Source organism: Oreochromis niloticus, linkage group LG15 (genome assembly GCF_001858045.2).
Source record: "Oreochromis niloticus isolate F11D_XX linkage group LG15, O_niloticus_UMD_NMBU, whole genome shotgun sequence".
NCBI lineage: Eukaryota > Metazoa > Chordata > Actinopteri > Cichliformes > Cichlidae > Oreochromis > Oreochromis niloticus.
This window is the reverse complement of record NC_031980.2, coordinates 6,473,692-6,501,663: the sequence shown is the minus strand read 5'-3', so window position 1 is coordinate 6,501,663 and position 27,972 is coordinate 6,473,692. Positions and strand designations below refer to the sequence as shown.

At 38.8% G+C, this 27,972-nt stretch overlaps 1 protein-coding gene across 5 annotated transcripts; it reads left to right on the top strand.

Moving 5' to 3' along the window:
* The first annotated feature begins 263 nt into the window (after positions 1–263).
* LOC100696781 (triadin) lies at positions 264–25,913 on the top strand. Of its 5 annotated transcripts, XM_019346192.2 has the most exons (8): positions 264–417; positions 645–756; positions 10,866–10,924; positions 12,568–12,766; positions 16,632–16,673; positions 24,092–24,139; positions 25,134–25,283; positions 25,733–25,913. In XM_019346192.2, exons 4-8 carry the CDS (start codon positions 12,580–12,582, stop codon positions 25,753–25,755), a joined length of 450 nt encoding a protein of 149 aa, XP_019201737.1. In that variant the 5' UTR covers positions 264–417; positions 645–756; positions 10,866–10,924; positions 12,568–12,579; the 3' UTR covers positions 25,756–25,913. The 5 variants fall into 5 exon arrangements, with proteins under 5 accessions (XP_019201737.1, XP_019201736.1, XP_019201739.1 ...); XM_019346191.2 differs by lacking the exons at positions 264–417; positions 645–756 and adding an exon at positions 898–1,316; XM_019346193.2 differs by lacking the exons at positions 264–417; positions 645–756 and adding an exon at positions 10,690–10,753.
* The last annotated feature ends 2,059 nt before the right edge of the window (positions 25,914–27,972 follow it).

Below are 27,972 nucleotides of genomic sequence, written 5' to 3'. Positions count from 1 at the left end.
CCCGATCCAAAAAGACTCAACATACAGTGTTGGCCTAACTTTTTGTGATACATCTTACAGAAGAAAGAACACGTGTGTTTGTGTGTGTGTGTTGTGCCCTCTCTGTGTGCCCTACATTTAAAGCAGTCCAGTCCAATGTTAACACCAGCTGCTGTCTGTATCTCTAATTATAGCCTCTGCAGTACAGGCTCACAGGGCAAAGCTGGGGGGGTCAGGTTACTCCTTCTGAAAGCTCTCGCAAGCAGACACAAGCACACACACACATCCTTGTTTAAACTGGGCCTCCAAAAAACAGTGTCTGACAAGGCCTAAAATCTCACATGGGGCTCAGCTAGGTATTTATTCACTTATTTACTCTTCACTTTGACCTCCGTTTGACAAGCCTGGGCACTGAGGAGGAAACATGTTTCCCCTGGAGTAAGTCTGGGAAAGGTTGGGAAATTTAGAAAGTTTTAAGTTTTAAGTGCTTCTTTTTTTCTTGAAGTTCTTGTCAAGGGCACACAGTGAATCTGCTTGGACCCCTGAGAATCTTGTAAAATGCGCTTTTGTCAGTGTTATCGAGGAACCACCAAGCATTTAATCATAATAGTACTACTTAATTCAATTTGCAGATGTAAAGGAATTGTCTTTATATTTGTTTACAGTTATGGAGTCAGTGTGGGTGAGATGAGGTGAAGAAATGGGCTTCTCAGAGGAAACACTGATGAAATATCAGCTGTTCGCTGGTGATTAATAAGCTCTGTGTTTCTGGGACATGTGAGTAGGAGACTTTTAGACCTTTGTCTCTTCACTGTATTCTTTTCCTGCCTTTTTCCTTCTTCTTTAACTCTTTTGTTCCTTTTACACCCTTTCTACCATATCTTGCTCCCTCCCTCTCTCCCTTCCCTATCTGTCTATTTTGGACCCTCAGAGGGGCTGGGTGACTCTCAGTGGGTCAACTTCTGTCTCCCTGCTTCTTTCTATCAGTCTCTCGCCTTTCTGTCTCACTCTCTCCAGCACTGAAATCTCAGAAACCTCGCATTGGTAACTTTTTGGGACACAAAACTTAGTTTCTTCGATTTTATCCCAGTTTCACGCCACTTGTGGGAAAGTTTTTGTGTAATTTTAGACCCGCTGTGATCTGGCTTAAGACAATTTTTTGTTTTTTTGCTGTATGATTTGAGTGTTGCCTCCACTTTCTTTTCTCATAATCAACTTGGGTCAAAAACAGGACTTGACAAGGAGCTACATACTTGTTTCTATGGTAACACAGCATTCCCAGAGCCCTTGAAAGACTGAAGATTATCAGTGAACATCCAGCAACTTCAAAGACTAAGGTACTTTAAAAATCAATTTCACTCTTTTAAAAGTTATAAAAATAATAAATTCAAAACAGATACATGAGAGTGTTTGCAATCCAACCAGTTACTCTTTTTTTTATTGTCATTTAAAATAGATATTAGGTAACTAACAGCCAGTGAGATGGCGCTATTAATAACATGGAGAACCATCTGGGCCATATCTCTTATGTCACTGTTTCCTCTTGAGGTTTTGAAGGTACCACAACTGGTCTTTTAAACTGAGGGTCAGTTTAAAAATGTGTTCTTGACTTTGTGATTAGACATTAGCGGCTGTTACAGTACTGTGCAAAAGTCTTGAGACAACCCTCATTCCTTTTTATTTTGAATTATGGTAAAATGGGAAATATGTGCGGCTGGAAAATGGGAGGTATGTGCACACATGAGGTGTAGACTATAAGACTCCCATTTAGATGCTTTCCAGATGGTATCAAAATCTGATGGTACTCCGTTTGATGGTGATTGGTTTTGATAAGTTAACGAACAGCATTTCATTGGTGTTGGTGATTGTGCCACAGCTGGATAGAAAAACAAACAATGACCACTATCAGTCATGGATTCTTCATCTTGCCAAACAAATTTCAGCCACAAATCATAACAGAGCCTCCATCATGTTTTACTGATGGCTGGGTTTACCACTCCTTGGGACCTGTTACCACTGATTTTCACTCTAAATCTTATGTAATTTCATGTCCCTCAGCCTTTCCTCCCTATTTCACTTCCTTAAGAATTGTTTGTTGATAGTTTCCTTTCCATTGAAACCATTTCTGGTCAGGATTCAGTGAACAGTAGATGGATCAATTGAAGGCCCAGATTAATCTCTCAGGTCCTGTTTTGGGTCTTTGCTGGAGTTTTCCTATTTCTTAAGGACATGACTTTGACATACTGTTCCTCTGTTGTAGACAGTTTTTTAGTCCTGACACTTTTTCTTGTCCTCCACTTGTTCATTTTCCTCAACTCTATTAAGGACAAACTGCACACCATACAGAGATATAGCAAGTTTTTAATTAATAGCTCTTTGGGAGTCCCCTTGTTGGTACAAAAATACTGTCATATATCTATCAGACTGTGCTATCTTTGTCATTTTCTGTAGTTTCAATGAAAAAATGCAAACAAACCATGTGTTTTTCTAACAGGCTGCTACTAACAAAGTGCCTAAAGAGACACATTAAAATTGGTCCTTTGCTAAGTTGTCTGTTATGTGTAGACACAACACTGCTTCATCCCTTTCTTAGGTGTTTTTTGATCCTTGAATGATTCATTGTCAGTGTTAAGTGGCTCAACAAACATAACAAACTTTGTGAAAACGGTCAGGTACAAGGACTAGACTGAAAAAGAATAAAAAACAGAAAAACTTTGAAAGACCTTCTGAAAGCCTGGAGACCTACTGCTCAAAACTGCAAGTAAAATTACATTAAATTTCTCCTTCATGATTTAATTCTATATGATGACCAATGTTCCCTCTAAGCTGCGCACGTGCGCAATTGCGCACTGCTGGCACGGTCTCTGCGCACAGAAAATCTGCATTGCGCACAAAAAAAAAATCTAACCTGAATTGAAATTAAACTTAAAACTTTAACAATTCTGTTTTGCAGTGTTAGTCAGTGAGTGACTGGCTGCTCCCGTATGGGATTAGAACGGTGCCACCTTATCCCATAGTCCAGCCAATAATGCGATTCACATTCGTATATACGCAGCTAATCAACGTCGTTGACAGGCTATGACAGCGTCCTTAGTATGTGCCGACACCGGTGTTTTAGCTGGCAAAGCGGCGTGGCTGATGTGGTGAAGCCACGTTAATGACAACGTGGATAACCATTGGAGATGTGAGCAGGACAGACGGAACAATTGACGGAAAAAGTGTGGACTTTATACCAGTTTTTAAATTGTGTTGATAGGCCACGTAAAACCAGAATTATGATAAAAAATATATAATGTTTGGTTTTCTTCCTGAATACTATCGTTGTTTATACTTACTGCGGGAAGAAACGGTAAAAACGGCGTTTTATAAGAAAAACACTAGAAAGCGCTTTCCGCCTGTGAGCAAAAACAAAACCAAAAACCCCCACCCTTTCCTATTGGTCGAAAAAAGTACCATGTCGCCCAATCAAAAAATGATATGGCAAGTTGTTAAGAAACGGGGGGAAGTTTTAGAAGTGACGGCGGTGTTTTGAGACGTTTAGCGCAAATCTTGTGTAGTTAGTGTGTAGTGTAGTCAATAGTTTTGTTGTGTGTGTCAGAACAATGAGGCGACTGCTGAATGTTACAGGTGTTACAGCAGTGATACATCTGCTGTTGTCAGGCCTGCAGGTATCAGGCCGTTGTTCTCCTTTATGTGGACAGAAATTATTTTTGGAGTGGCACAAACAATTTCTGTGGCATCAAATTTGATGCAGAACAGCTGATTGTTCTGTAAATAGTTTGAAATGTTTATTTTAAAAAAACACCTTGGCTGCATTTTAAAAAATAGCTGCAAAAAACTTTGTTGTTTGCATAACTCAGTTAATTTTTGAAGAAGTAACTATATAATTAATTGCCAAACATTGGTCTTTATATACTGTATTTTGCAGACAGAGAGTTACGGGACTCTTTCCCAGACCACAGACTCAGACTCATAGTACAAGTCAGAGCTTTATTTAAAAAAAAAAAAAGAAGAAGGAGAAAGTTGTGTTTTCAAAATTCGAGTTCAAGTTATTTTTACTTCCAATAGTGTGAACATACTACACAGGTCAATGACTACATTTTTGTTTTACATTTCCATTGTAAGTGGGCTAAAGCAGTTAATTAAAAGTAGTCTAACATAAATGTAAATGCTGTAATTTGATTATCTTAATAAACCATGTAACTTGGATGGATTCGATGCTGGCGTGACCACAGTGCACGCGTCTGATGTCGCTCACAGTGGTCCAAGGGACCGCTCAGGGAGTTTGTGTGTTCGCTCAGACACATGGAAAATTAGAGGGAACATTGATGATGACCATTTGCTCTCTTTCTGCATGGATGTAATGACACTGAGCACTTACCTGCAATTCCAAATCCAACATGTCTAAAAACTATAAAGTGTCCTAAATATACTATTCTTTGAAATTAGCAGTTAGCAAAGATGGAAAACCACATCACACTGTCAGCACAAAATCTAGTGAAAAAGCAACTTTTTGCTCAACACTGTTGTTAAGACCATAATTCATCCTTTATTCCCCCGTTAAACCTGTGCCTCCCAAACCTTTTCACTTGTGGCATCCTTAAAATGGAGCTACGTGCGTTATTTTTTAAAGCCTGCAGAGTTCAAAGAGTCGAAATTTCCAAAAGAAAGAAAAAAGATATATTCCCCTTTCTTTCTTTCAAAGCATCTTGGGGTCTCTCTAACATGTCTTCATATCCATAGGGGGTCCTGAACCCCAGGTGGGGAACAACTGCATTTGAAAACGCTCGCTCTGATGTTGAAACAATTGCCTTTCTTTTTTCTCACACTTTACTCTTTTTCCTGTTCCTCTGTGCCATCAAATAACTTGTAAAATAGAATAAAGAGAAAAAGGTGACATATAAATAACTCTTCATTTATCGTGCCCATAAACTGAACCACATGTGCAAATATATTTTCACCTCCATGCAGTAAATGCACGATAATTTTAGGAACTTATCATCCTGATAACAAGCATTTATCAGCGGTTTGGGTTGTATTTGGTGCTGTATATCAAAGTAATGAGGACAATAATGCAAAACAAAGCTGCCCTACAAGTAAAAGCTCTGGATTCACACTCATGAACATCTGGGTTTTCCTGCTGAGACAAACCGTCATTTGACGGTGAAATAAAAGCAACTCAAAACTGGAAACATTACTAGCAAGTTTACTTTGTAAGCAGTACTGTGCTGACTCCTTACAGCATTCGGTGACTCAGAGTTTTGACCAAGCTGTTGTTGTCTTTCATTTGCCCTTTCATTTGCCAGTTAGTTGTCGGCACCCACATTGTTCTAATTCTGCTCATTCCTTTGTCGTGGAGGAGGCAGCAGCACCAGTCGGCCATTGTGTGCGTGAGTGCGGATCAAGCTCAGAGCTCGAGGGTAACAGCAGGTGGGCTGGGTCGTCTGTATTTGAAGGCGGATATATACACGCAGAGTGAATTACATTTTTTTCTCTTTGGTGCATTTCTCAGATCAGAAATTTTCAAAAGCAGTTTGTTGTTGTGAAAGCAGTTTCTTTATCTTCTGAATGCTTTTCCCAGTTGGTGTAAATTATTATTCATGTCTGCTGTATTAATTGGGTATGGTAACCAAGATGTATTATACATGTTGGCAGAACTGTGCAGTCGGCTCAGCTATTTTCTTCTTCTTTCTTTAGCTGCCATAGCTGACCATTTTCCTCCACCTCACCCTATCCCTAGCATCCTCCTCTGCTACACCAGCCTTCTGCATGTTCTCCACATTCATGAATCTTCTCTGTGGTCTCCCTTTTTTCCTCATTTTGCCTGGCGGCTCCATGTTCAAAGTCCATTCACCAATATATCCACTGTCCCTCCTTTTTACATACCCAGACCAGACCAAGTTTGTCTCTACACCACACAACCTGAGCTGTCCCTCTGATGTTCTCAAATCCATATTGTGTCCACATTACAAGAGATACTTAAGCATGCAATGAAAAAAAATCTTTTGGAAAGTCTTTTCCAGCCTCTACAGTTGTCTGTGGTGATGTAGTTTTAGTTATTTTTGGGTGTGCCATTCTTTAAAAAAGCCTTTTTCTCTAATGTATCATATTGACATGATTTATCACTGTAAAAACAAAACCTATAAAGTCTCCTGCAATCAATCTCCCACTTACAAAATTGTGTATCTTGGCCCTTTTGGAACTAAAATATACAGAAATAATGCATTATTTTCAAAGTATGCTGTTGCTGGTGGTGGTGGTGGCAGCATGGCTAAGCATTTTGACTATGTTGTAAACAATGACATGTGGACGACACCTTGATTCTTTCCTTTTTCAGCTGCTTTTTTGTAGGTTTGTGATTTGCTCGGGATTGCTGTTCCTACGGTGGCCCTGAGAAGCCAAACGGACTGCAACTTAAGAAAACACCAGCATTAAGAAAAACGCTGCAAAAGCACACAAAACACAACGGAAATAGGAAAAATGACAACGGAAATAGGAAAAAAAAGATTTCCAGAAGCACAAGGGAAGTGTTTCTGGGGAGACAATAACCTGATGGACCAGTTGGAGGAAACAAAATATGCTAAGAATTGCGCTGGGAGACACTTAAAAGAAGTGGAGGATCTATCGGTTTTGTGAGGAAAGAAAAGATGAGAGGTAAGTGTGTTAGCCTAACTATTAGCCTAAAAATCCGTCATCGGTATTATATCAATCACGCCTACCATGTTTTGGGTTCCTGCAACTGGTCCGTCGGGTTATTGTCTCACCAGAAACACTTCCCTTGTGTTTTTCCCTTTTTCCGTTGTCGTTTTTCCTATTTCTGTTTTGTTTTTTCCTATTTCCGTTGTCGTTTTTCCTATTTCTGTTGTGTTTTTTCCTATTTCCGTTGTCGTTTTTCCTATTTTTTTGTTTTTTCCTATTTCCGTTGTCGTTTTTCCTATTTCTGTTGTGTTTTTTCCTATTTCTGTTGTCGTTTTTCCTATTTCTGTTTTGTTTTTTCCTATTTCCGTTGTCGTTTTGCCTATTTCTGTTGTGTTTTGTGTGCTTTTGCAGCTTTTTTCTTATTGCTGATGTTTTCTTAAGTTGCAGTCCGTTTGGCCTCTCAGGGTCACCGTATGTTCTGCTCAGTGACCCAGTGTGGGCCAAGCTTTGTCTGTCCTATGGATGGTCTCGTATTTGACTCTAGAATACTTTGGTATATAGAGGAGTTCATGGTCATCTCAGTAACTGCAAAGTGACCAGGTCCTTTGGCTGGAAAACAAACCCAAAATATCACCTTTCTACCACCATGCTGGACAGTTGGTATGGCGTGTTCGTGCTGGAATGCTGTGTTTGGTGTTCATCAATGTTCAGCGATGTAAATTTTAGTCAAAACATGTTCGCTTTAGTCTCATCTGTCAAAAAGAAAGATTGTTACAGAAGTTCAGAAGTGGTTTGTTAGGATGTAGCTTCACAAACCTAAGCCATGCTGCCATGTTCCAAAACATGTTCTCCTGGGAATAACTGACCCTCGTAGAGTCTGAGATGTAGCTCTTCAGCTTTTTGTCCACTTCATTGAAGATGAGAAACTGTCTTGAATGTTTTGACTTGTGAATGATCTCTCTTACAGTAAAACAATGGAGATCAAATTGCTTGGAAATTGTTTTATAACCATTCCCACATTGATCGGCCGCAACAATTAATTCTTTACGACCAGTGCTGATGTCTTTTCTCCCTGGCCTCATGTTAACACACACCTGAATGCTCCAGACCATCAAACTACCAAAATTTCTGCTTTTATAGAGGTGCTCACACTTGCTGATGGACAATTAATCAAGTGCATTTATTATTGACTATTACTTAATTCCTATGGAAGCAGTCAGGGTGTACTTGGTTTTTCACTCACTGCTCCTGCAGTGAGGTTTAGTTTTGGTTCAGTAAATAATGACACGGTGGAATATGTCATGTGTTGTTGTTCATCTGAGGTTTTATTTACATCATTTTAAGACCTGACTAAGGATCACCTAGTTTTTTAACTAAGTCCTTATACTGTATATGAAACCTTATAATTCAAAGACTATATACCACGACTCTATATACTGCTGCAGTGGTGAATACTCATTTTAAACTAATGCATATGAATCTAAATATCAGGATCATACAAAGCCGTTCTAGTTGAGTCCAAGAATAATGTTACTGAATTTAATAATGAGCAAACAGGTTCCATTTAAGTCTAATTCAGGAAAAAAAAACAAAGCAATTGAGAAAAAGTAAAAGGGAAAAGGTTGCAGACTGTGACACACAGTTTGACAGAAACTTTCAAACACAGAGGAAATAAACTTAATTAATACATTTAGGAGCAGAACAGTGAAGTGGATCTTTGCACTGTGCAGCTTTTCCCCTCTACCTGCTGCAGGAGATTTTGACCACTCTCCAGTCCTTCTGTCATTGTAACATTGTTGCTGTTTTACCTGCTGCAAATCAATATGTTGGCCTGACTAACTGTTGCCAAGGCTTCGCTTGATCAATGGTCGGCCTTTATATCACGCGCACGCGCTCTCAGCTCAGCTTCTGAAATAACACAGACGGCAGCTGTTGTTCACCAGATCAATGCTCAGCTTTCTCGAATCAGACGAACACACAAATGTGCATTAGGGTGTGAGTGGGTAGAATTATGTTAAATTGATTTTGCAACTTGTTAACTGAACGCTGCAAAAGAAAGGTCAGCCTGAGACCAGCTACCGAATCTTCACATTTTACTTTCTGAACCCCATGCTGAAAGAAAGAAGGAATTGAATGTGTGAAAAATGTAAAAGATAGCACAGCCATGACATATTATTTTTGTACAAACAAGGTGATTCTCAAAGAGCTGTGAGTTGAGACTTGATATATTGCAGCATGGTGTGTGTCCACTTAACACTGACCTGTGAATCATTCAAGCATAAAAAAGGCACCTAACTCAACAGATGAATCAGTGTTCTGCCTGCACAGAACAGACAACTGAGCAAAGAACCAATTTTAAATTGCATCTTTAAGAACTTTGTTACTCGCAGCCTGTCACAAAACTTGGCATATTACAGCATGGTGTGCACTATGTGCTTAAAAAAATTAAGGAAACTGGTCAAGTGAAGCACAAAAGAAGGCAGGCCTACAAACAGCAGATGAACAGTATCTTCAAGTCTCAGGTCTTAAACAAGACCTGAGAGATGCATCTGGGCCTTCAGTTGATCCACCTTCTGTTTGTCACAGCCTCATCAGAAATGGTCTCAGTGGAGGGGTGGCTGTCAGAAAACCATTTTTAAGGAAGGGAAATAGGGAGAAAAGGCAGAGGTATACTAAATTACAGAAGAACTGGACTGAAAATCAGCAGACTGATTCATCCAAAGTTGAAATATTTGGTTCAAATCGCCAGGTCAGGAGGGAGGTCCAACAGTGAGATCACAACCGTCTATAGCAGCTGCATTACAGTCAGTGGTGTTGGGGAGCTTGTTGCTGGATTTCGATCCATCATGCATTACCCTTTAGAAACTGTCGGGTTGGAAATGGCTTCATTTTCTTAGGATGACAATGATCCGAAACACGCTGCCAATGCAGTAAAAGCACAAGTGGATAAAAGAACACACAATATAAAACTATCGGTCATGGATTGGCCTCCTCGGAGCCCAAACCTCAATATTTTTGAAGCCTTCTGGGATCATCTTGACAGAGAACAGAACAAAAGGAAGCCAATATCCAAAGACAGCTTTGAATCTCTTTAAAGAAGACTGGAGAAGAACAAAGGTGGTCATACCAAATCTTGACTTTCAAGCCCATTAGATTTGTCCAATTTGCCTCATATACTGTATTTCCACAAATGTCTACACATGCTTCAATACATCAGAGCACCTATTTCCCATTTTCCTTGCAAAATATAAATAAATAATAGCTGCTACTTTATAGGGTACAATGTAGCTCAGGTACCCACGTGACTGGGTTTAACTCATCAGAAGAAGAAAGTGGAGAAATAACATGGGATGCATTTTGCCTCACGGTACTTTCATTATGTAATAAGAGGACAGCAAAAACATTGTCACCACTCTATACTGAGTTTAAATTAATTGGCATCAAAGGTGAGAAACAGCAGCCGATTCTCTTAATGAGACTTTCATAATGAATGCTTAAACCAGACCTGCACAAAGCACGCAGCACTCACATGGATCTGCATCCTTCAGAGTCTAATTAAAAAGAAGGATACAGAGCAGTTTCTTCAAATCTCCCCTTTCATATTAGCAGATACGCCGCGTGAGAGGCAGGCGCAGAAAGAGGGGAGAAAAAAAAGGAATCATCCCAAGCGCCACATAATGAACACAAACAACCTAACACGGGCATGTAATCATGTTACTGGAGCGCGGCCCCCGCTGCCATACAGTGATGAAAACTTTGTTTAGAGAAGTAATTTGTCTTGAAGCGCCGATTTTGGAGCGGGGATGTAATCGTCTTATCTCTTCTGTTTGTCTCTCTCTTCCTCGTCTTTCTGTCGCTCTGCCCCTCTCCTCCTCATGCAGCTTGTGTTCATCCTGACGTCGAAAAACAAAATGCTGCATAAATAAACACCTGCTGCGCATTGAGCTGCTAACATCAATGCCACAGACGTGCCAGTTACTCTGTTATATTGAGCACAAATTGACAGTGTGGGTGCAGTGAATTTATGGTGGTAACATATCTGCATAATGTCATATAACACACTTAGCAACTCCTGTAACCAGCATTCACTGTCAGTTCAGGACCACAAAACATTTAGCCCTCCAACGCTCCAGAGGTTTGTGTGGTTTTTAAAATGCTTGAAACATCTGTTTTAATGCTAATTGTCATTTAATATCAGATTATTTGTTTCTGTTAAACATTGCTTTAAAACCTTGTACGCCTCTTAGGAAAACTACCCTAACTTCGCTGAAGTCACAGAAGAAACTTTTTTGGTAAACTACAGTCGGTAAGTAAGCTAGAACTGAGCGTTAACTAGGTAACGGTTTTGTCATCACTTAATATTTATGGCTACATTTATATGTACATCTTATTATATTATTATTTAACAAAACTCCCTCTTCTTCAGCCATATTTTTTATTGTTATTGCAATGCATTCTACGGTGGCCCTGAGAGGTCAAACACACCGCAACTTAAGAAAACACAAGGAGATAATAAAATATAAAACAAATATATAAAATATGAATAGAACACAACTGGAATAGAAAAAAATGCTTCACAAAAAAAACAAAATAAAACAATAAAAACACCCTACAAAACACAGCATAAGTGTTTCTGTGGAGACGATAATGTGACAGAGCAGCTGCAGAAGTCACAAGCTAATAGTAAACGGCTGATAGCAAACGTGTATCTACAGTATTATATGAGTCGTGTGATTAAAACAACAAACATTATCCACATCTTTTTCTCCCTCACAACACCGATGAATCCTCCACTTTGTTTAAGTGTGTCGTCATTCTCATATTTCCGTTTCTGTCATTCTGCAGCTGGTCCGTCACATTATTGCTTCCCCCAAAAAACACTTCTGTTGAGTTTTGTAGGCTTTCTCAGCATTTTTCTATTTTCCCATGTTTCCTTAAGTTGCAGTGCATTTGAACTCACTGTGCCACCGTACGTTTCGAGCTTGTCGTGGTCACTTTACACTTAAAAGAAGCAATTTGTTGCAAATCTATGTTAAATAGTAGCACAGTAGTACTATTTACATTTACTTTTAGCCAGAGTTTGGAGAGAATGGCTGAAGAACTGTTTACCTTCTCTTGAATATAATACACTTATATACTTTTTGCCTTGTGGCGCTTGTACTCAAAATGAATGAGTTGCCCTAACTTAGTCACCTTAAGTGAGCTGTACTTAGTTATTCAAAGGCAACGAGTTTGCATAATTTTTTCAAGTTCTGGAAACTAATCGCGTTTTAGACTGTAGTGCCCCAAAAACATAACTCATCAGCAATGTCTCACTGAAATTATGCCCCACTTATTCTTAAAATAAATAAATAAAAAAAACATGAAATTGAAATTGAAATTATTTGACATGTTATTCATGCCATGCTGGAATGAATCACTGGATTTCTCACTATTGTAATGACTTCTTACAATCCAGAAAGCCTAGCTAGGACTCACACATATATTGTAATTCGCCAATAAATAACAAATGACACTGCAAAACATGTACACTGCAAAACACAGTGGTTACACTGAGCAATGAAAGTCTGTGTAAGTACTGTTCACGAATTAACAAACAAAACTAACATTAAATTAATTTAAATAAATAACAGGCATAGAAAAATACATTAAATAAATTAAATAAAGAACTGAGTCAAAATATATAGCGTGTTAGTTCAGCACTATTACAGTGATACAACACTGATAATGTATTTTTATATAAAATTCTATTATATTGTGTGCAAAAGTGCCAATACACAGGCCAGTATTGTTCAGTAATCAGTCGGGGATTCAGTAACTTTACACTGAATGTGTCTTGCAGTGATGCTTTTAAATTTTTAAACATTCTTGAAAGTATTTCAGTACCCAGACTCCCTCCAAACTCAAGTTTCCTTCTCCTTCCTTCTTCTTCTCTCCCTCTGCTCCCAGCTATCTTCACCAATGAGCAGTCAGACCAGCGTCAGGGAGGGGGCCTTTCCATCTCGGCCCAATCAGAGGACATTTCTGGATGATGTCATATTAACGTTCACCTCACCAATGGCCTGGCTGATGGTCGTGGCCCTTATCATCACGTGGTCAGCAGTGGCTATTGTTTTGTTTGATCTGCTTGATTATAAAACTCTAGCAGGTAACGGTTGTTTAATTTTCTTCTTAAAAAATCCTGAACTTTATTCAGCATTTTATTCTCATCATTTTATTATTCAAACTCTTATCATGATGTGTTTGTAATGTTTTATAATGCCTAATGACACTTTCCTTCCACTCATCAATCACCCATTTTCCACATTTCACACTTCCATATTTCATCTGAGCATTTTCCAACAAGATTTCAGACATTTTTGAAGCAAACTTCAAAAGTGGACATCATTTTCACCGAGTCAAACTATGGGACACACACCATCTCCTTGTTGCTTTCACCACATGTGCCTCGACATGTGTGTGTTTTGCTTTAATTCCAGTTCTGTTCAGAGTAACGTGAGGTGTGTTTCCCATCTTCTTGATGCACACTGGTTTAGCGAATGCATTTCCTCCTGTTCACATACTCAGTTAAACTTTAACATTAATTAGTCTACCATTTTCTTAGCTTATTTATCAGGGCAGTAGCTCCTCATTTCCTCCTAAATATCACTCATACGGCCGTAGAATGGATTGAAAGGGTGCGTTCTGGTGTTAACATGCATACTAATAACGGAGTCACAGGGGTTGATTACAGCATTGAGCCGTACAAAGTAAAATGACTCATTTAATAATCTGCTTAACGTGGACATCAGTGGAATCCTGTGCATCGGCTGTTGCCACATTACACAAACGGGGAGCAGCTTTGTTTTCTCATATATTTTTTTAATCCCTTTATCTCCATTTCATGACTTAATTGTCTCGAGTAATCACATTTTGTTAGCTTTGATCCGGTTTTAATTGCTTCATTGTCATGAGATAACAGGAAATGAATTTCCCTGAGATCACAACCACGCTGCTGATTGAAGTGAATGCAACAGTGAAGATCTCTGCTTAAGCATTTTCAGTTCTGCTTAAGGCTTGCAAATCTGTAGAAAGCTGTTAATTTATATATTAGGGGAAACGTCCATTGCAGTAAATCACAATAATATAGCACGGAGACACGGCGGTGCAGAGCTGAACATTACACTGCTTTCACTTTGAATTAATTCTCAAAAAGGCAAAAACTGCTTCCGCCGCTCCTTTATTGACAAGAAGCCGGCAGAGGGGTTTGCATATTTTTACGCCCTTCTTGATGCTTCTTTTTATTAGCAAAAAAACAAAAAGCAAAAATTTAGCAATGATGCAGTTTTTTAAAGCATATTGTTGAGAAATATGTTGTTTTCCTTCTTTGAGCGCTAGATCACCACAGCACTGCTCTCTGAGCTGTCTGTTAACTATAAAACTGCAGATGGTAGCTGTGCTCGGAAGGAAAAAACACTTTAAACTCATTTCTAAAATTCACTGTTTCCTACGTTATGTCTTTAGTGTTTATTCCTGGAAAAAGAAACAAATTGTCTAAGTGAGAAACTGCCATTTTCAGAGAGGATTATTTGGTGAACTTTCTTCACTCAGATCAGCAACTTCCTGCAGCAGCCGCAGCTGATTGCTTGGCAACTGGTCGTGTCAAAAATAGCCTCATCACAAGACAACAAATTCTCGTTTTACGCTTCGGTTTTAGCACATCAAACTGTAACACGTTAAAGTGTTATTTTAAGTAATTACTGGCAAGTAGAGCTGTTTGGACACGTTTCTTTAAGCTAAGCTGAGGATGTCGCTTCTTAATTATGGGATATAAATGTGAGGATAAGACTTTAGAGTCTGACCCAGATTGTATTTTTGGGTTTGCCCTCATTTCAGATTATTAATGTTGATGTTTTTAAAAATATTTTCATGCACATAATAATGCACATTGTCATAATGAAATAAATAAAAATAAACACAAAATTTGTAATATCAGCGTATCTCACATACATGGATGCCAGTATCTTTAGTTGGCCGGTATCAGCAGAAATTATCGACCAGCTGAATTCTTAGTTGAACTTTACAATCTCCTCATCCAGTTATCAGGCAGGAGTCTGTAAAAGTGTATTTCTTTAAATACTGTACCAGTTGCTTAAATACTCAGAACTCAGTTCGGGTGAATCCATTGGTATGCATGTTAACATTATCAGTGTAAACCTGTAATTAGCATTTAATCCATAAAAGTTTTGATATTTATCTTGAAATGAACACTGTTTCAGTCACACCTTTAGTCAAAATGAATGTGTTTATTTTCGTCTGATAGCATCACTGTATCCAGTAAATTTGTGGCCACTTCTGCTGAAACAGCGTTTGTTTCAATAATGAAACTATTATCTTTTAATTGTGTGGAAGGGAGCTGGGTTGCAGTTTCACCCTATACATTTTTTTTATTATATCATTCATCTTTCACTTGGTCTTATGTCAAACCAGTGACCGTTCATTGCCAAACAAATGCGTTAACCACTACATGTCGTGATTAAATAACTTGTAGAACCATCTTTAGCTCGAATCCCTTGAGGTAAATGTTTTCTAAAAAACTTCATCAGCATCTCACATTGTTGTGGAGGAGTTTTAGTTCATGCTCCTTTTTTGCAGTGTTGCTTCAATTCATTAATGATTACCAGATTTCTTTATGCACAGCTCTCTTAAGGTCCCATTGAAGCATTTCAGTCAGGTTGGGGTCTGGATTTTGACCGGGCCATTGCAACACCTTGATTCTTTTCTTTTATCAGCCTTTGTGCTTTGTTTAGGATCATTGCCCTGTTGTTTGACCCAGTTTCAGCTAAGCTCTATCTGTCTGACTGATGTCCTCACTTCCACTCCATGGTCCATGCAGTGAACGTAAGGTGCCCAGGCCCTGTGACTAAAAAAACAAACCCAAATCATTACTGATGAGGTGTTTGGTTTGGGCCAAACACCTCTGCCTTGGTCTTGTGTGGCCAAAGGACATTTTTCCAGATCTTTTGTGCTTTGTTCAGAAACAACTTTGTAAACCTGAGCCATGCTGCTATGTTCATCTTATAGAGACGAAGTTTTCTCCTTGAAGTCTTTCAAAACAAGCCATACTTTTTCGGTCTTTTTCTAATTGTAGTGCTATGAACTTCAATATTTAGCATGCTAACTGAGGCCTGTAGAGTCTGAGATGTAGCTCTTTGGTTTGTTGCCGTTTCCCTGAGCACGATCAGACCTTTGGGGTTAATTTGCTGAAATGTCCACTCCTGGGAAGGGTGGCAGCGGTCTTGAATGTTTTCCACTTGTGAAGCCTCTTTTGCACCGGAGAATACTGAATTTCAAATTGTTTGGAAATGGCCTTATAACCCTTTACCAACTGATGGGCAACAACTGCCTCTGTGAGATCCCTGCTGTTGTCTTTCCTCCTTGGCATTGTGTTAACACACCTGAATGCTCCAGACCGGCAAACTGTCAAAACTTCTGCTTTTATCAAAGTGAAAATACTTGCTGATGATAAATTAATGAAGTGCATTTTATAAGCAGCACCTGGCTGTGGAAGAAAAATGTGAAAAAAGGCTGTAGGTAGAGTAAACGTCCCCTAAATAAATAAAAAAGATCGATTTGGTTTTCTTTATTTTTTCTTTCTACACCTAGTGCTACATTCTTTTGCTCTTTTTTGAAGTTTTTTTAAGCCATAAAAAAATAATAACTAACACTCGGCGAACTTAAATAAGCCAAGTAAAACTGAAAGTTAAATATCAAACTGCAACTGAGCTTCCCTTTGCTTCTTTCCATGTACAACAGCGACACAGTGACCCTTCTATCTATTCTACTCTCCCACCGGTTGCTACTACACATCACCATCACTATCCTACAGCGTAAGGATAGGCCTGCCTCACACATCCAACACACTCATCTCTAACTCCTCTCCTCACTTTTCCCCTTTCTTTACCCCACTCCACCCCGCCCCTCCACTTCCCCTCCATGTTCATGCTGTCAATCACCTGCCATCCCATCCAAAGACTACACCTCATACTGTGACGACCCCGTGTGTTTACCTCCTGGTAAAACCAACAGCAAAAACACTGTTTGACTGCTCCGCTTGCTTTCAGAGTGTTGACTGCAGTTGTCCAGAGTCAAATCTGGATAGATGTGATTTTTGCTCAGCATGTTTTTCTTTAGTTCGGAGGCTTTGACTTTCATCTTTAACGGGTAAATCGATACTAAATCTCAATTTTTTAAGAGGCTATAAGCTATAATAGCTTTTTACATTCTGGATTTCCCAAATCTCGCTTGCAGAACAAATGAACCTCCATCTAAAACAATGTACACTTTCACCCACATTAATGAATCCACTGATCCTGGTGGTCAGATTGGCATGATTGCCATTACATGCCTCTTAAAATGTATTTGAAACAAGTCTTAAAGCACCTAAAGACTCCAGACAGTCAGTCTGTTTGGAGAACGAACGGTTATTTTACTCGCTCTTTAAGCTTAAGGCAAACAGTGTCGATCTGCCCTGATGTCAAGCCTTTGTTAATTTACTTTAGATTCACTGGAATTCAGTCTCGTTCTGTTCTGTCACCAAGCGTAAACAGTCTGCATTTATCAAGGCCCACGGATGGGTGGCAAATTAAAGGAAATGAAGGACAGAAAGGTATTTGGCTGTCACAAGCGTCCAGAATACACTCAGTGCTCCTTGACATCATTCCTGCACTTTACTAAAACGCTGCTCCTCCAAAATCCATTTCATCATTTGGTGTTTTCATTTGGCAATTGTGGAGAGCACTGTCCCTGGCCCTGAACCTCCCAAATGGTTTGAGAAGTGCTGACTGAAGTCCACAGTTTTAATTAAAGCATTAAGTGACCCAGTATTCCTGCTCGCTTTCAGTTTCTCCAATCATTTGCACAGCTTTTATTTTTCTTTAGTTTGTTACCCATCAGCGTGTCCTCGTTCTTTCCTAGTGTTGTGCATAAAAACCAGCATGCTTGTCTGGACTTTCTCAGTGATGATTAATGTGGTACATGTTTCCATGACTGGTAACGTGATAATTCAGGATCATTTTAATGTTGAACAATAACAGAGTCCTTCAGTGAGAGTTTACTTGTTTATGAAAGTTACTCATCTTTATATAAGTCAAGGAAACCTTTTGCCGAGGGGCTAGACCGGAGAACGGGAGTACACAGGGATTTTCTAGAAGCTCAGTGTAGGATGTACATGATAGTTTTTCCTTTCATCCGTTCAGTTTTTGAAGCAAACATTTCCAAGGTGAAAAATGACAAAATGCTGGGCTCAATTTTTTAACACAAGGCTTTTCTTCCATCACAACACTCCAGCAAAGATCAGGGTGTATATATGAAACAGCTACAAGACATTTTTGGAATATTAAAAAAGAAATACAGTTGTAGATTTTTTGAACATACATGCATTTCAGATCATCAAGAAAATTAAAATATTAGACAAAGATAACACAAGTAAACACAACATGCAGTTTGCAAATGAAAGTGTTTATAATCAAGGGGGAAAAAATCCAAACCTACATGTAGCCCTGTGTGAAAAAGTAATTGCCCATCTTTTTAAATCATGAATTAACTGTGATTAACTGCACTTTTTGGAAAGCTGAGTTGAATTTCATTTAAATAGAAGCTTTCTGACAAAGTGAAGCTAGAATATCTGAAAAAGTAACACATCAAGTCTTAATTTGGAAGGTTATATCGGCCATAAGTTCCTGCTCCGAAGCTCATGCACACTCAGGACAATGATCCGAAACACAGCAGCAAGTCCTCCTCTGAATGGCTCAAAAAACACAAAATGAAGGTTGTGGAGTGGCCTGGTCAAAGTCTGGGCTCAAATCTGATTGAGCTGCAGACATAAATACCTTGTCCCCAAACCTTCCAATCTGGCTCAAATTAAACAATTCTGGAAAGAATGGTGGTCCAAATTCATCCACAGCGATGTGAAAGACTTGTAGCCAGTTATCACAAACGCTTAATTGCAGTTCTTGCTGCCAAGGCTGGCACAACCAGTTATTAGGTTTAGGGGGCAATTACTTTTGAAAAAGTTTTTTTCCCCTGAAATTAAAAACTGTATCTTGGATTTACTCAGTTTATCCTTGTCTAATATTACAATTTATTTGATTATCTGAAACAAGTCTGACAAAAAAATAAGTAAATAAATCAATAAATCAGGAACAGGGCAAATCATTTTTCATAGCACTGGATGTGAAAATATGCAAACTCAGTCTCTGTGAGTGATTAAAAAAAACCCCTTTGAGCATTTAAGACTTAAATGGATTCTGGTGTCTATCAAAGCTGCACTGACTTTGGTAATAGTGCTGCAAATAATACGGGTTAGTATAGAGTAAAAAGGTTGAAGAACTGAAATGAAGTCTTCCTCTTGGCAGCTCCATCTTCAACATCTCTTGCCCAATATATCCACCATCCCTCCTCTGCACATGTCCAAATGGCCTCAGCCAAGCCTCTCTAACTTTGTCTCCAAACCACTCAACCTGAGCTGTCCCTCTGATGTATTCATTTCTAATCCTGTCCATCCTGGTACTCCCAGACATTGTGGATATAAAGGACAAAGGATGTTGAAGATGGAGCTGCCAGGCAGGAGGAAAAGAGGAAGACCTCAGAGCAGATTGATGGACATAGCGAAGGAGGACATGCAGAGAGTTGGTGTGACAGAGGAAGACTCTAGGGACAGGGAGAGATAGAGGTAGATGATCTGCTGTGGAGGCCCCTAAAGGAAGCAGCCAAAAGAATAATAATAATAGGAAGATACTTTCACATATAGGATTTTGCTGCTCTCAGATTCAGCAGTGATATTGTGTAAAGTTTCAAATACATCCCGAACACTTACAACTCTACTTTAGGCCACAATATTTACAGCACTCTGACCAAAGTCAGTGGGCTTTGATAAATGTATAAAACCATTTGGTGTCCAAGTCTTAAAAATGAAAGGTCGTAAAACCTGAAAGGGTTTTTACTCATTGCTCACAGAGTTGAAGTGATCGTTCACTCTGTATGTTTTGACATGAAAAAAAGAAAGAAAGAAAAAGTTTTGTTTTAGTCTTTTGCACAGGTGAGTCGGCATTATGAGAAATACCTTGACTGTTTTGAGATCTGCTTTAGGAGTGGAGAGGATGATGTTGCTGATGTGAGTATTGCACCAGAGCAATCAAGAAAAACTGCACGAAAAATATGGGATAACATACGGAATTAGAGAGACAGAGACCCCCACACTCTCAGGGACACACTCTATAACACAGGCAATTCAGAAGAAAGCAAAAAACAAAAATAACAAAAACAGGAATGGAAAAATGCCGAGATGCGTGAGAAATGCAAAAGCAAAAGGTGTCACGTCTCAGCTGTGTGTTAGGCAGGGAACGACCCAAAATGCAGGACTTGGCAGACAAAAGTATAAATGAAAACAGCTTTATTGCTCTACCCTTGCAAAAAATACAAAATTAACTTATGCCAGGAGCTAGTAATCCAACAAACAGAACTATACAGGGAAAGATCGAGGAAGGACTCAAACAGACTGAGGAAGATTACGACAGAGAGCAGAATGAGATCATATATACAAACAGGGAACAGGTAACAGGTGGGAACAAGACTGAAACGACCAATGAGACACAGGAAGCAAAGCTAAACACAAAGCACACTAAATCTAATATCTAATAATATTCCAGGTAGGAGGAATGAAGGAAGGATAGAAAGAAAAAATGGAGGATAATCTATATTCTCTTGTCTCATTTATTTTCTCTTATCCAGTTTGTTTTTGTCTCTTCGAACTCTGCGCTTTTCTTCTGAAGTTTGTTTGTTTTTTTGTCAGAGCCCCTTGGGTTCCCTTTTTTAAATCTCTGTTGCACAATTTGTATTTTTTATCTATATCCTTTGTGTTTTATCATTTTGATGTGGCTGCTAAACTGCAGTAAACTGAAAACATAACAAAAACAAAAGGCAGAAGAGAGAAGAGTCAGATGATAAGCACATGAAAGTGAGAGCGTGAGAGAAAATAGATTTAAAGAGGAGCGAAGTGGAAGAGAGGTGTGATTTGAAAAAAAAGAAAGAAAGAAAGACAAAGAAAGGTGGAGCGGAAGGGAAACTGAGTGACGGAGTAACAGCAATCAAAAGAAGGACAGGGAGCGTTAGCAAGGGAGAAAGCTGGCCTCCTGTTCCCTGTCTCTCTGGCTCTGTGTCTGCAGTGCCAATCAAAGAAATGTCAGTGCATTAATCAGTTGTTTTATGAGGCTCCATTAGCCTATGCACCTCCTCCGCACTGGGCGAGAAGCAGGCGGAAAGCTTCCTCCACCTGGGAGAGAGAGACTGAAAGAGATCCACGGAGAAAATCCAAACAATCCATTTAGCACTCCAGAGCCAACAGCTATCTGAATGCAGAGTATTGATGAATGTGCTAATTCACATGTTCCTCAGAGAGGCAGATGCAAAACACCTGCACTGCAGTGGCAGCATATGATTACAGTTTGTTTTAAGGACTTTTAGCAGCTTAATAACAGGTAATAGTTTCAGGACCAGAGAAGCCAAAATAAGAATTAATATCCGGCTGCTTGCAGATATATTCAGGCAGAGCGGCGACAGGTCATGCCTTAATCAGCTGATTGCACATGAGATGAAGTCATTTTAAGCTCACGTGTGCAGCTCGGTAAGACAATAAACAGAAACAGCAGCAATTACTGGACAGTTTAAGAAAGTGTTAAAGAAGCTGTGACACACAAACAGCCTTTAAAGTAGATAAAAAAAATGTTCAAAAGACACAGAAGGAAGGAAGCAGAAAATAATATTCCAGCATCATGTCTTCATAATGCTTCTCATGCAGCATTTGATTACGACCTAATCACGCCCGTGTTCAGTAATCCAACCTAGAAATCACATTACATTTTCTATTACCGTAACGAGCAAACATTTAGCTGAATGTGTGTTTAACTAATGCATTTGTCGTTAATAGACGGCATGCTTCATTCACTCATTTGCTCGCGCAACAAAACACCGCCTCTGAATGTAATCCAGAGCACTATTACAATCATTATGGGAATAATAGTTTAGCTGGAAATGTAATTTGTAGGAAACCGGGCACCCAATTTCCCGTGGAAAAAGGTAATCCTTAAAATGACACAATTGGAGAAAAATATGTATCATTTGGTACCTTGGTGGAGGTTGCCCTTTATAAATGGCTTTAGCTGTAGGTAAGTCCATTGGTTTCATTGCTAATAATTGTGTTTCAGTTGTAAGCTTGATTGAAATCTCAATGTTTGCTCAGATATTAATGCAAACAATAAAAGTCTTCTTCTTTTAAAACTTTAGAGACATCAAGTCTTCTTTTTGAATTCTGATTGAATTCTTAAAATTTGATCTTAATAATAATGCATCCATCATCCTAAAATCCCCTTCTGCTTTTACTTGACCTGTCCTCATTGACAACGCCAAACTTTTATCTTAATAGATTTAACTATCGCCAAAAAACAAAACAACAAAATATTTTACTGGAAAAACAGTGGCTCAGTTTCCTGACAGATCATACAAATTTAGAAAACTTGACTTCAGCTTGAAAGAACAATTTGACCCGATTTGGAAAAACATGGTCGTCGTTCTTATGTTACCCAGCATGCATTTAGAACAATAACATGACAAAATCACACGCCAAGACTGCCCACCATTTTTGATACACACAACCCACCTCATCTCCTTCACTGTTTCTTTGATCTTTTATTCATCGGCAAATAAATAAATTAAAAAGGTGTGTGTGTGTGTGTGTGTGTGTGTGCAAAAAAACATAAAGTAAACAAAACAATGTAGGCCATGTTGATAGCAGCCTGTGGAGTGAATTTGTGGACGACTCTGGGGGGGACGATTTGACAAGATGAACAAATATAAATCAGTTAAAAAAAACAAACACTTGTTGAGCAGTTTATGGTTGTGGAGTGTTTAATATTTCAGGTCCACATTTTGACACTGAGCAAATACCTGGGCTGCAGACTGCAGAGAATACAATGGATCTACTGTACATTAAATATTGATAATTTTATATAATATATATGACAAATTTTAAAAAAGCAATACTTTTGGCAGGGTCGTAGAAATAATGGTTACACATAGATATTAATAAAACAAGGGACAGTGTATTAGACGGGTATATATATTTATAGATCGTTTATATATTAGTCTGTATGCTAATAATAATATTTTCATCACATGAATATGATGACTTTTATTTTTTATGTCATTAACATTTGTTGCTTATATGTATGAAATACAGATCTGATTTTAATTCATATAAGAAATAATTTACAGTGAGATTCATGCTGTGACGATGTCATTATCTTTCTATTTTTGCCTCTGTACGCCACCAAAGTGCACTATTTTTTATTTTATTTCAGGTTTTTATTTATTGCAGGGATTTATGAACTATTTAGGAATTACAACCACATTTATACACAGAAAAACAGAAGTAATCGCACAATTGACTAAAAAGTGGTGACCTGCTAAAGCCTGTTCTGGTATATTCTGGTATATTCTTAAAAACACAGAAGGAGTAAAAAATAGACGAAGCTTCCAGCTCTGTAGAGTGAAGCCAATGTTAATGACCATAAACCTGCATGCTTTTTCAAATCTCCCAGCAGTGATATCTGTAGTTTTCAAAAAAAACTTCTGGTCCTATACAAGTCAAGGTTAGTTTGTCCCATTAGTTTTTAGCCTTTTAAAAATTAGGGGCTATGTATAAAAATGGCTGTAATTCCTAAACAATGGTTGTAATACTCTTGTGAATTGAAGCTAAAAGTTTTCACTTTACAAACTCATATATTCATTGATTGATTTAAAACACTTTGCTGGTGTACAGAGTTAAAATTAAATTTAGAAATTATTTCATTGTCCTAATATTTACGAACCTACCTGCATTTATATAATAATTCAGTCCTTTTACATTTTTGGTAACTGGTAAAAAACCATTGTGCATTACTGACTTAAAGATCCAGTATCAGGGTGCTTGTAATGGAAAGATTAGTGAGTCACAACTATTTATATTCATGCAGATGAGATCAGGGGTGGAAATCCAGGTAAAAATTAATCAGGAATGTTTTAATATTTCTGCAAATTTAATACCGCTGTGGTTTCTTGCTGTGCTCTCATTCAGCATGTGCTCTGCATCATGGAGAAAAAAATGTTTTTTTAATGGAAAGTGTGATTTGTGTTCGGGAGCAGCTTTTTTCTTTCTCTTTAACATCTTTGCTGCATTAAAGCAGCAAAGCTGTAAATCTAACGCTATATGTGGCTGAAAACACGAACTATGCAGTGAGGCGCAGAGACGAAGGCTGCTCATCGTTGTTTTTCTCAGCTCTCGTTGTGGATTATCTTTCTATTGTGCGTGTTCTTCCTTTTCCTCTCAGCATGCGTCCTGTGTGTACTTCATACGATGCAGTTTCGGTTAATGTCATGCTTGTGTGTCTCCCCTCCTCAGGCCTCCCTCCCCCTGCCGCCATTGGGAAGAGAAGTATGAGGACTAGAGGCAAGCAGAGACTTCTAAGCCAGCATACATCATATATACACCCAAATTCAAAACATAAACCTGTCGCATAGTGTACTATACTATGCTATGCGATGCTATGATAGTATACTATATAGCATATTGTATACTATGATAGTATACTAGCATATGGTTGCAAAAACAAACCAAGGCTTACAGAAGTGTGTCGAACCCCATCATTGTGTGTGAGCTTGAACAGCTTCATAGTGTAAAGTCTTATATAATTGTCTGTCATATAAAATCTTACAGTTTGGATGTTAAACATGGCCAAAGTTTCAGTTGATGACATCAGTCTATTTATATGTAATCAGCATGAGCCAAAAGCTCAGGCGGGCTTCACACTGGTCTAAAACCTCTGTGTCACCTTGGTTTTTCTACTCTTGTCTCTACACGATATCAGCGGGAGAGGATATCCGAACACACAGCTCTGACTGTGAGGTCAAAAGTGCTTGAGATGGACAGCCAATCAGAAGAAAGCCCTCTTAAAGGGAGAGGAGCTAAAACAGCTTGTTTCCAAAGTCCAGGATCAGATAACTAAGGATTATTTTGAACTGTGAAAGCAAAGCTACTCTATTAGAGTCCAAATAAATACAGAATAGTAAACATTCAGTGGCCACTTTATTAGGTATAACTGTTGAACTGTTTGTTAATGCAAATATCTAATCAGCCAATCACATAGCGGCAATTCCATGCAAATTTAGGCACGTAGACACGGTCAAGACAACCTGGTGAAGTTTAAACTGAACATCTGAACGAGGAAGAAAGCTGATTTTAAGTGACTTTGATTGTGGTATGGTTTTTGGTGCAGACAAGCGCTTAGAAAGTGCTTAGTTTCGGTCACTGACTGAGAGAAAGTTACGTTCGAGCAAAACTTTGATTTGCCGTTCTAGTTCAGATAAAACATTAAAATGAAAGGTTCTGTTGTTTAGTTATATACTATTCATTAGATCTTTATCTCTATTCTGCTTTGCTTTAGGTGGAGTTCGTCCAATAAAATCAAGCTCTGCTGGAGTCTCACCTCAGGAGAGCACTGATTGGCTGGAGATGATGTGGGCATTTGCAGCCAGTCTGGTAGCTCCTGATGAGGAGGAGGAAGGTATTCATCATCTAACCGAAAGCCTCACATGTAAGAAAACATCACCTGACATTAAATTAACCATCAGTTGTTTGACCGTTATTAACAATTCATGCGATGCTCGTCCTGCCTAACGTTTTATTAAGGGCTTAGCTTTTGCAGTAGCTGACTAAGAGGGTTATGATAAATAGACAAAGTGTGCACACATGCCGCTGAGGGCAATTTAAAACTGCATTTAAAACATTTACCGTAGATTCAAAAATAACTAACAGTCATTCTGATTCACACTGATGGCAGCAGAAAGATGTGCTACAGTTCAAGGCCAATCAAAAGGCAAACAATCATTCCTTTATGCACCCAGTCTTAAACTGATTGCTGGGTAATGTCAGCCATTTATTTTCATGCATGTAAAGGAAAGTTTGTTTTATGTGTCACTCACCATCTGGCAATATTTACACTTGGAAAATTCGTTTTTATGAACTCTCTTTCTTGCGTATCAGCTTTCCACTCAGAGGATCTCTGAGGGACAGGATTTGGAAAAGGACAAGAGCTGGAGGAGAGAGGACAGAAAGGTTGAGACGGCTGTTACAGTGTTGCACATTATATCGCAGTAATGTTTTTTCTGTCTGTTCAACGGTAACTGATGATTTAATTTGATGAATAAAAGATTCCAAATTGAAACCTTTGCTCTTTTTTTACACATTATGATCTTCACGTCTGTGTCGCTTCTGCTTGTAGTTACTGGACTTTTGTGATTTGCTCTAAAATAGGTGGATTGGTTTTTTTATATCAAATTTTAGGCACATTAGAATATGTTCCCTGCGTTACCATGGAGACATAAAATGACAAAATGTAAGGTAATGAAATGAAGCACTCCTGGCTTCCACCGCCACCATTGCAACATCCAAAAAAGGAATTTATTGCCCTTTAACAAAAGACTCTCACGCGTCCAGCATTGCGACAGCTCACGAGTATCTCTGCCTTTGATTTTATGCCTTGACACGAGCACCCATAACTCTGGCCCTTTTACCAGGACTCGTGAGTAGGAGCACGTCTTTCCAAGTGCTTGTTGTCCAGAGAACAACACCCCTGGGGCAACAACTGCCTCAGCCAATCAATGCTTATGATTTCCTTGCCCTTCTGCCAATGCCAGCGAAACAAACAAACAAACAAGAAAGTAAAATGTCTGACCCTGGGCAAGATTGTCAAGTCGGCACCCTGGGCACAAGCTCAGCAGTCCATGCCACTCGGGACCTATGTGAGTGGCACATGAAAACCTTTTTAAGTGTTCATCATCAAATACATAGGTATGTACTGTAGACTGTGTCTGTGTTTTTGTCTTTAATGCAGAAGTGCTCTGAAAAAAGGAAAAGAAAGAGGAAATATGGAGTTAATCAGAAAGATACCAAGAACCTCTTAAAAAGCAGAGGAGGACAACAGGTTAAAGAGCGATGCATAAAGGAGAAATCAACTCAGTCATCCTTTTCCAAAACATCATGAAAAAAGCTCCAGCTGCTTCATTTACATTTAATTTTACCTTTTCATACACTTTAATGGTGAAGCAGTACTGTGATGGTTACTTTTAGTTTACCAGTGAGTTATAGTGGCTAAGTTTGATGGGACAAACAAAGGACTGTGTGTCAGGACATCATCGGTGTCATCTGGTACTTAGCAGGCCTTAATAGTAGGTAAATACAATCTTAGGTCAACTACAAAACATGACATATTGCACAGTGAACAAACAAAGTACAAAGTGCTTCCATAGGATTTAAAAGGGTAAGTAACAGTCAAATGCTGCTAATCAGATGCCCTCAGCTAATCATTCAATACCAAGGAATAATTGTTCATCAGCAACTTTGATCACCTCTATAAAAGCAGAGGTTTTGGTAGTTTGCCGGTCTGCAGCGTTCAGGTGTGTGTAAACACGATGCCAAGAAGGAAATATATCAGCAATGATCCTAAGGAAGCACTTTGTGCTGCTCATCAATCCAGTAAAAAATAGACGGCCATTTCCACATAATTTGAAATCCATCATTCTACAGAGTGAGGAAAATTATTCAACAGTGTAAAATATTCAAGACAGTCGCCAGGCTTCCCAGGAGCGGGCATTCTAGCAAATTCACTCCAAGGTCAGAGTGTGCAATGTTCAGAGAAAAGCAAAAAAAAACCCAACCCAAAACAAAACAAAAAACCAAAGTGGAAGCATTGCCAGGAGAAAGCTTCTTCTCTCTAAAAAAAAAATGGCAGCAGGGCTTAGTGTTGCAAAGCTGAATATGAAAAAAACTGGACAAACTGTCCAAATGACACCTGTAACAATGTTCTTCGGACAGACAATACTAAGGCGGAGATGTCTGCTTATAATGCAGTTCTGAGAAAACCAAACTCAGCACATCAGCACAAATAGCTCACACTATCTGTCAGACACGGTGGTGGAGGGGTGATGATTTTGGCTTTTTTTGATACCAAGAACCTCTTAAAAAGCAGAGCAGGAGAACAGGTTAAAGAGAGATACATAAAGGAGAAAACAACTCAGTCATCCTTTTCTAAAACATCATGAAAAAAGCTCCAGCTGCGTCATTGGCCAAGGCGGCTTTGGCCTAAATTGCATCATGCAACACAATGACCCCAAGCACAGCGGCAAATCTACAGAAAAGTGGATGAAAAAGAAAAGCATCAAGGTGTTGCAATGGCCGAGACAAAGTCCAGACCTCTACCTGAGTGATGGGATCCTAAGAGAGCT